At 35.4% G+C, this 10469-nt stretch overlaps 1 protein-coding gene across 1 annotated transcript in view; it reads left to right on the top strand.

Annotated features, from left to right (window-relative positions):
* LOC107039989 (connectin) overlaps window positions 1-10469 on the top strand; it is a 23284-nt gene that overhangs the window by 7776 nt on the left and 5039 nt on the right. Inside the window, exons 2-3 of the mRNA XM_015259874.2 lie at window positions 4374-4969; window positions 6607-7100. Coding sequence (XP_015115360.1) covers window positions 4398-4969; window positions 6607-7100 — 1066 coding nt within the window. The 5' untranslated portion in view covers window positions 4374-4397. The remainder of the gene's footprint in view (window positions 1-4373; window positions 4970-6606; window positions 7101-10469) is intronic.

Raw genomic sequence — 10469 nt, 5'->3', positions numbered from 1 at the left:
CCCGAGTTTGTAGCAGCGATGTCAGACAAGATATGAATGTTTTTTTGAGCTCAAATGAAAGAGCGGGTCGAGAAATGGCGTGCAGAAGTCTTTAAAGATGACAAATCTCTCTAAAGATGATGTCTGTTTTCAATTGAAAAGCGCAATTGTGACAACATTTTCCAGTGGGTTCTAGGAGTCTCCCCTGGTTCAACACCATCTTTAGAGGTCCTAGCACGCCATTTCTCGACCCGCTCTTTCATTTGAGCTCAAAAAAACATTCATATCTTGTCTGACATCGCTGCTACAAACTCGGGTTTTCAACTCGGGTTTTCAATTGAATAAAATTTCACCAACAATGGCGATCATTTCTTCAATTTCGAGTCCAAAAAATAATTCACTGAGCCGAACAATTCCCGACAATTTATATATCATAAACTCCACACAACGACAACACTCATTACCCCCTAATACATCGAATTAGACGAAATACATTGTAATTCAATGTAGTACATAATGAAAGGGAAAAACATTCGAGTAGACAATTTGGGGTGTCACTGAATGGCATTTGAGTACATTGAAGTAGTCTTGAGCCCAAAAGGGCCATGTTTTATATACCCCGGCCTTAACATGCTCACTTGAGCAGCTGTGTTGTTGCAACAATGGGGCATTTTTTTCAATACGAGGCACCACCCCATCAGTTTGATCCCATAACCAGGCATCAGTTGAATGAGAAAAAGACGGATGACAAAAAGTGACTCGGAATATTCGGCCAAAAGTGCTCCACGGGGCTGTTCGCATAAACAGACGACTCTTGTTACGCCTTTTCGTGGATAGCGGGACATTTTTTCATTTCACTCGTGAATTAAGGCGTTAAACGAGCCACTCGCTTCAGCAGTTTATTGGGTTTTAGACTTCTTTTTTCTCCTCACTTGTTTCCAGACTCTCCAGGCTGTGCCCTTGTCGGTGAGATGAGATGACGAGCAATGGCTTTCGGTATCAAATGAAAGGAAGCGGCTCTGGCTTGAGTTTTCATCACTTGGGGAGGGGGCAATAAATATTGGAAGGGTATCGCGTGAACGGGGCATTGTTCTCGATGTTTGGGTTTTAGCTGGTGAGAATTTTATGATGAGGATTTGTTTTTCTTTCGCTTATGACGCTGAGGATCTCAAGATCAGTGAACATCTCTGTGATTTTTTTTCATCTTCAACAGAGTTTATGCCATTCTACTTCATAATAGGGATGTTTCACAATTTCTATTCATTTTTTTTATTACTGAATTTCACACATATTGACTTACCTGAAGCCTAAAGAATTTATTTCAATTATTTAATAATTATAATAATCGAAATAGAATGTAACGAATTTATTTGTCATGACTTTATCTTCTAGAATTTATTAAAAGTCGAATTATCTTGTTGAAGGAGGATTTTAGCGAAAAATGTGAGAAAAAATTTTTTGCGGGAAATTTTCTCAGCTAAAAAAAAGATCTTACGACATTTTTACCTGGAACCACTCGTTATCAGAGTAAATGGGCAATTAATAAAGCCATGGAATTCGAGTGATTGCATTTCAACACCTCGCGACTGAGTTACGGCTCCAATCTACCGACTATGTACAATACCTCCTGTTTATACTCGTGCGTCCGTGAGAACAGAATATTGTAAATATTTGGATCGATGAGAGTGAGGAATGAGGATAGCCTCATTGAGTTTCACCCGGTAATCATCGCATAAACATTCTCTAGGCAGTTGATAGCCTCAAGCCGCCACGTCCAACTTCAATTCAAACAAATAATTAACCTGGGCCTGGAGCCACCCGGGACCTATCAATTTGGGAGAACTGCTGTACAACTCAGTTAATTCTCTACGAATTTAGCACAGTGGGGATCCTGTGCCTGTAACAATTCGGCTTTCACTTTTTTTTTAATTACTGGTTCCTCTCTGACACAGATGATCACACCTGTAGCTGAATAAATTCTGATGAGGTTGTTAAATATTCAAAAAGCCATGAAAAATGAAGGAATTCATTTTCTCACTCCCAAAGATGCTTTAAAAATTCAACCAGTTCACCCCAACCGTATTCCATTTCAATATTAAATGAGTAACTTGGATTCACTTCACAAAAAATTCCCCCGGGAACATCAAAATCTTTTAAATATTCCAGTCCGTTCAGAATATTGCATGGCTCTGGAATTCAATTCTTCTATTCAACATATTTTATTGAAATATTTTGTATAGAAATTCCTCGGCACAAATTTTCAAATTTTTTTTATTTGATTTTTCTACGGAAAAAAAAATCGAGTAAAAAAAAACGGAAAATTTGTTTTGAGGAACTCTTGTAAAAAAGTGCTGTAGAGTAACGGAATTCTTCAATAAAATCGGCCAGAAACTGATAGAATCTCAAAAAGAAGATCAATGTGAAATTTTTTCGTTTTTTTCTCTAGTTTTTTCTCTAGTGAAATTTAAAATAAATTTATTATTTAAACTGTGCAGGTTTGAATTTGAATCTCAATACTGAACCGTTAGAATATAATTTTAAAAACTGAAAAAAAATAGAAAGTTTAACTTCACAGGAAGATTTATGAAATAATTAAAAAACTGCAATTTTAAACCATTTTCTACTATAAAAAACATTCGTTCGGAATCAGTTATTTATTTAAAAACAACGAATGTCTAAAAAAAATAATTCTATGCAAGAACTAATTTTAATGGAGTTGAATTCATGTTTCTAAATTTTTCTCACCCAATTCAATTGACTAATTTAATGAATGAAATTTGAAATTTTATGAACGACACCAAACGGTGAAAGATGCTTGGCTATCCTCAACCAAACAAAAAACCTAGTGCGACTCCTCCACCGCCAAGAAAACCTCTCCACTTGAGGCCATTCTATCACACTCAATCCGGCTCATTGTCCCAGTCACTAAAACTAGATCACATTAGCCTTTGAATTCAAATATAATAGAAAGAAATCATCTCAGCGTGTCTCGTGTCATCGTGGGAGCGTCCCCAGAAAAGCGAAATATCCATTTTGTAAGTTTGCCCCGACGTCCCCATCGGGGCACCCCATCCAGTGGCAATGAATTATTTTTATTCTAATGCATCTCCAGTCATACGGATAATGCGGGGATGACGAATAGACGTTGGGGGTCAAAAATCTCGGGGATAGTCACACATACGGGTAAGAAGAATAATCCGAGGATGACATCACGTCTCCGGGTATTATTCGATATCGTTGTTGGAAGTAAAATGGCCCCTAGTAGCTGAAGCGCATACCCACTCGTGTCTTTTAATTATTCAAAGACATTGATTCCCTCGGTTGGGCATATTAAACTCTTGCGGAACATGAGCGCGCGAGGGAGACGTTTACCAGTTTATCCTAGTGTTTTTCCAGGCAGATGAATAATTTTTCAAAGCCCAACTTCAGTTTGCCGTCTACATACCGCTGTATTACAGGCTTTCAGTTCTTTCCAAAGCAATTGCCTTGATCGTCCTCATAGGCGTCTTTGTGTCTGCTCTTCCCCCGCAAGCACCCTCTTTCTATAAAACTTCGTCGCGCTCGTTCTCCTTCTTTTTTGTTCGACTCGTGTATTTTTAGATGCGTTACGAAAAAAAAGGCGCCTGGGGTGAGAATAACTCGGGGGAGAGATATTTTGGTTTTTTTAGTTTTTCTTTTCTTAATGGATCCATGGAATTTATAGAGTTGCAGTTTTTTGACATTTTTTGGCGGAAAATTATATTTTTAGGGGTTTGGGGATCACTCGCGGAGTGTACTTGTGGCATTCGCTTTTTTTAAATTTGGAATTTAAGAGAGGATTTTTTCGATTTCATTCCATTCTATAAACCATTCCATTTTTTTTAATTACAAAAAGAAATCTATTTTATTTTATTCCATTTTTGTACTCAATCCAATCATGCAATTGAGAGTCTTCCATACTTTTTTACAAACACGAAATACACAAAATAAAAAAAAATCATTTGAAGAATCATGAAAAAAATTATTTTAATGTGTGTTAAAATGAATTAAAAAAGGATAAAAGTTAAAATGTCATAATTATGACGATCTCGTCTGATTTTCTAAACTTATTTTTTTTAATCCAAACAGAAAACCATTCTATTCTATTCATTTTTTTCTCAATCCAACTTTTCACACCTTTTTACTACCACGAAGTACACAAAATAAAAAAAAAATTTTATCACTTGAAGAACCATAAAAAAACAATTTCAATTCGTATTACAATAAAATAAAAAAGTATAAACATTGTATCCATTCGCAAGAGAACTGTCAATCAATTTTACCACGAATAAATTTGATGAGACAATAGATTACAATAATGTCCCCAAAAAGGTAAAAATGCCGTCAATAATCTTTATGATATATAACTGTTCCAGCCGTGACGTGAAAAGAGAATAAAAATGAAAAAGTTAACGACTGTTGCCCTCCAACTATTGATGTATTGGCTACTGGTGCAGCCGTCCAGTCAAGCGTCACTGCAAGCTGCCTCAGTAGCATCATCACTAGGATCTAGAGGTCGTTCAGTGAAGAATAATGCAACCGAGGCAAACATCTGTGATCTGAACTACGAAGGAGCGCCAATGTTTTGTCACTGCGATACAATTGACTTGTACCGTGCGACAGAGAGCAAATGTGTCGTACTGGCAGCACTAAATGTCGATGATCCTATTTGGAATATCATTGCCAAGTCTCAACCAAGACTGCAGAATCTTGAGCTCGTTGTGCGCGCTGGTAGTGATATGAGTTACGTACCCACGAAGACACTCAGGGTACTCAAGAATTTAACCCGCATTGAACTTAAAGATGCGACTATTGAGGAGCTTGTTGAAAAGTCGTTCAGTGATATTCAGAGCCTCACTGAGATACATGCCAGGCGGTGCTCAATTGTTCATTTGAGGAAATATGCCTTTGGAAATATGACTAAGCTTGCAGCTATTTTTCTGGATGACAATCGTATTCACGAGATTAATAGGTAATTTTTGTTTTTTTATTTTAGTTCGAATTATTATTCTTGGGAGAAAGAATAATTATTATTCTTGAGAATTACGCTGGGAGAAAGGAAAAATTGACTGAATTGACATTCTTTAACAATTAGAAAATCCTACAACTTTAAATTTTTATTGATTTTATTTGACTTTAAAAAACAGTTTCCTCTTTCAAATCAATTTTTTTGCCAGATCGAAACAAGTATGAAAAAATTGAATAGAAAAATCAGAATTCTACGTTTGCACGTCGTTTCACAAATATTTTTTCATGAAAATTAAATTCGTAAATTTATTTTAATGAAAAAGTTTCAATCGCAAGAAACAAATAATTCATTAATTACAAATGAATCATTTCTCTGGGCTAATATAAACGAAACAAACAAGTTTCCATAATTTCCACACAAGTTCTCCCTTTAAACTCTGGGGCCAAACAAACTCGTTTGGTATGAACAAGTTCTTCTCTGATATCACAACAAAAGTCCACTCATGAAAGAGAACATCAGTCCTCACAAATGAAATTTCTCGTGAGACAAGTAAAAACTTTTACAAAGGAAATTGCTTATTAGTTGGGAATGGATTTTTCCGTGGGTTTCATATTATTTTCATCGTTGAATCCATTGTATCGAAGTTTGAAGCTTGTTTGAGGAGGAACTGGGTGAAAATTTTACGGATGATCGGAGCACAATGCGCATAGTTGTCCCCCCAATTGCCCTCGAAAGTCAGAGGAAAACCATTGCACGTCTGTTTGTGGAAGATATCTTGGAAACCAAAAGAAATAACTAAATTTTTTGGGCCAAAACTTTGCTTGATTTATGAGAAAAGTAGTGTTGAAGGAAAATAGCTGCTCTGTTCTACCACTTCAGTACTCAATTAACAGTCGACTAGTCCCGATAGTCTGACTCAAATGTGGAGACAGTTCTGTTGATACTGTAGAACGACTGCAGGCGGCTGTATTAAATTATTAACTTCACTCTTACATAACTGAAATTATCTTCAATCAATTCTGTTGTGAAGTGGTGACACGTGACTCAACAGAACGAGATTTCTCACATCTCGTTGGATTCGTAAACATTTCACGTACGAAAACATTCAATAGAATATCTTAACGCTTATTCTATTTTTTTTTTAGTTTTATTAGGAAATTCAATTTTTTCTCGCGTTAATTCTAGCAAAAATTGTGTCAAATTGAAAAATTTATCGACATTATTCTATCAAATATTTCTTAACAAAATAAATAGAATTTTTTCATACTCGTTTGCTTCAATACTTTCGTTTCTCTTTTAAAAATACATTTTCCTATCATTTCAAAAGACAACCAATCACGAAAATAAACCAATTAGCAATTTTTTAATTCATAAAACGGTCTCACAATTTATTTAATAAAATCACAAGTTTTAACCGTAAATGACCAAAAAGAAATAAATATTCAAATCTTTTCACAAGAGACATCAATATTCAAGTATGAGGGGTAACGATTTTAATTTTCTTCCGACTGTTTATCTTGCATTCATCCATTTCCAATCCACTCGCCTCTCCGCTGGTTCTCCTGACTAGATTGAATTTCAATTGAAATCTAAAAATACATTTTCCCCATTCACCATTAATAATTGAATAACCCTTTCAGAGACGTTTTTGTGAATCTCCCATCCTTGAGGAAGCTCACAATAAACAACAACAACTTGACACTGATTCACGACAAGGCACTAAAGCATTTAACAACACTAGAAGTTCTCGAATTGAGTGCAAACAAAATATCCGTAATAACAAGTGAGACGTTTGCGGGCTTGAAGAATCTTAAGCATCTTGATCTCAAGGGCAATGCCATAGAGATGATCGGTGATAAGACATTCGTGGAAGTTGCAGAGCTTCAAGTGCTTGAATTAGATCAGAATAAGATTGAATTCATGGCAAATGGAGCACTCGAGGGGCTGAGGAATCTCCGAAAATTGAGTCTGAGTGATAATAAACTCGTTAGACTGGGGACGGACATTTTATCTGGAACGCCATCGCTTAATTTTCTCGATCTCAGGAGCAATGCACTCAAGACAATAACTTTTGAGCATATTAACCCCATGGTGCAAGAGTTGTATAATGCTACCGGACATCTATATTTGGATGGTGAGTTTAATTTATTTTTATTCTTTTTTATGAGAATGTTCTGGATGGGCGCACGACAATATTTTGCAGAAAAATTTATCCATTCTGTTGAAGAATTCCGGTTCACTGCGCATTTTTTAGAAGAAAGTGGAGAATTTTATTTTTATATAGTCTTTTCTTTTAAGACATTTTCTGTAGGAACTGCTTTACGTAAAATTTCTGAGTGTTGTCCACTCTTTTTTTTTTTTTTTTTTTTTTTTTTTTTTTTTAAAATTTTTTTTTTTTTTTTTTTTTTTTTTTTTTTTTTTTTTTTTTTTTTTTTTTTTTTTTTTTTTTTTTTTTTTTTTTTTTTTTTTTTTTTTTTTTTTTTTTTTTTTTTTTTTTTTTTTTTTTTTTTTTTTTTTTTTTTTTTTTTTTTTTTTTTTTTTTTTTTTTTTTTTTTTTTTTTTTTTTTTTTTTTTTTTTTTTTTTTTTTTTTTTTTTTTTTTTTTTTTTTTTTTTTTTTTTTTTTTTTTTTTTTTTTTTTTNAAAAACGTGAAGAATTTGAGCTGAGGAATTTTGGTAAAAAATATCTCGACAGAATTTCCTAGCGAATTTGCTAGGTTTTTCAAACACCCTTGGCCATTTGCATCTAATTTCTAAATAAGTGGGTAATTGCGCATTCGTGGTTGTTTCTTATGAATGCCACTTTGCTTACAGAGGGATATAATTTTTTCCCTTAATGCTTCTCTCGTGTTCCAAATAGTGCAGCTTATTCTTTGTAATTTCAAAGATATCATCACTCGCACTGGATATGTGGAAGGAAGAAAAATTGAATAATTTGTGAAATTGAAATAAATTGTTCAAGCATGAGCTTTCCAAATCGTTAAAATGAAAGCTGTTGATTTAACTTTTTTAATTTTGAGTTATTGACGATTGAAATTAATCCATCGAACACCCCTTCCTCTCCTGAAGTGGTTCACATTTACGAGTAACTCAAAGGTAAACTGGGAATTGGATCATCTTCAATATCGAAACTCCAGTCGTTAATGGAATGTAGCTAATTCATCAATTATCCCCTGTGTTAACATCAAACATTGATTTTCGAACAAAGGGGATATTTCAGAAACTACTCAATACATGAATTTCTAATCAGCCTTGACGGATGAATGGAGTCTATGAAGGTCGATATTCCATTAATATCCAAGAATTTTCCCAAAAAGAATGTTCGATAATCTGAAATAATGCAGAGCAACTGAATAACTCCCCCTTCTTTATTATTGACATTAATCTGAAACATTTCTAACGAGAAAACTACTTCCGAACTATTGTTTTCCCAGGAACCTCATAAACGCGCGGAAATTCCCCCTAAACTCAACAGTTTACTCTCATGCATTCCCCCTATTTTCCCGTCTAGCCCGCCCCTGAATTCTCCAATCGCAGTATAAAATACCTCAAAATCAAGTGTTTACTCCTACAACATAATCGTCCATTGCTACCCATTTGTTGTCAATATTAAATGTTACGCGCTTCATTATTAATTAATTAATTAGTTTGGATCGTGGAATATTTGATGGAATTAGGTACAAGATTAATCCATTACTATTCATTGGAAACGATGATGAATGATTTTCTGATTGATTGAATGCTTATTGGAATTTTTTTTTCTTGGAAATTGTTAGAATTTACGACATTCGAAATACATAAACATCGTCCATTTTTGTATGTAAATCATATATCAAATTCAGGAATACAGAGGAGAGGGGAATAAAGCGAAATAATCTGTTCTCATTTTGAAGTTTGAGAATGAGAAAAAAAGAGTTTTGGGTACACTTGAAGAACCAGAAATTTTGCAAGCAAAAATTTTCGATTGCCATAACCACGCGTCATTTCGAACGCGAAAACACCCTCTCGAATATTTTCCCGGCGAAGCCCTCCTGGTCCTCATAACCACACCGAAATTCACGAGTTTCCTCCAATTCATCCCTCCATTTCCCTCCCCGTCCACCCCTAAACCCACCGCCCCCTCTCTGCGATATCTCGAAATGAAGCATGCACTCCAACAACGTAATCATCCATTACTACCCATATTACACTTGATTACAGGGTAAAGTCACCCATACCTCAGCCATCCGCAACAACCGGCCCGAAGCGCCGTTTATTCCGCGTCACATAGCACATAGGCGTGTCCCTCAAGTCCAGCTAAAAGTGTACAAGCATCATCGATAATAAACCGGTCCCCCCCCCCCCCACAAAAAAAAAAACCCTCAGGTTTATGCGTAATGCACTTCTACCTCGAATGCAGAACAATAACCCGTTGATTTTGCATTCGCATTGGAGAGAATACGAGGGTCAGAGCCCATAGGGATATCGAATTCACGAAACCCCTTTGGTTCCTTTTACTCTCATCCTTGGCCTTCGTAATCCCCTTTGCCACGCGTCTCACGGATGCTGCCCCAACCCCTGCACTTTAACTCCCCGAAAAAACCATAACGAATCCTTCCTCAAATATTATGATACGATTTATCTCCCATTCGTCCGGTTAATTTCGCCAATTTCGTACATTACGTAAATCATTCGCTGCGAGAAAATCATCAGGACGAGAGTTTTTTTCATTTTCACGTGGGGAAGGAAATTTCAGATCTGTAAAGAGTATTAAACAAATATATTCAAACAATCCCAAGAATATATTTTATCACTCGAGGAATTCGAAAAAATATGTAACGACCGAAAATTATGTTTATATCGTAATTTATTGAAAATAATTCAGCGTCTATAAACTTTATTCAGTAATTTACAATGTTATTAATGTTGTTATTAATAAAATGGCTAATAATACTAGGAAGAAATATTAAGACAATTATTTGTCGATTTTGTGGCGAATAATTTTTTCATCAAACACTTTTTGAAAATCTTTACGATTTCCTAGTCCGTAATCAGCTTTTACACTCGCGACCACAAAAACGCAAAAGTATCTTTCCACAAATATTATGATACGGTTTATCTCCCATCCAACCAGTTAATTTCTCCAATTTAATCCATTAAATAAATCATCCGCAGCGAGAAAATAATCGGGTGGAGAATTTTATTTTATTTTTTCATTTTCACATCGGCTCGAACGCTTTCCCTGGAGCTTCCATTCGCATGTCTCCGAGTAGGCGTGCCCCTATATTAGGTTTTAATCATTTAGGGGATGAAATTTCAGGGACGAAGGCGTGGTGCGTCTGCTTCCCCCTACCGGGGGTAACACCCCTTCCTGTCTACCCTGTCTGCATTTTCGTATCACTCCTGACCCCTGAAAAAATTGCCAGCGGCGATTTACCCACTCCCCCTGTGACATTTTCATATTTTCAGGGGAGGGAAAGGCCATTCTGTTGGATTTTTTTTTTTTTTTTTTTTTTTTTTTTTTTT

The sequence above is a fragment of the Diachasma alloeum genome, unplaced genomic scaffold (assembly GCF_001412515.2).
Source record: "Diachasma alloeum isolate Michigan unplaced genomic scaffold, Dall2.0 Dall_scaffold_00315, whole genome shotgun sequence".
Taxonomy (NCBI): domain Eukaryota; kingdom Metazoa; phylum Arthropoda; class Insecta; order Hymenoptera; family Braconidae; genus Diachasma; species Diachasma alloeum.
This window is presented reverse-complemented; position numbering and strand designations above follow the sequence as displayed.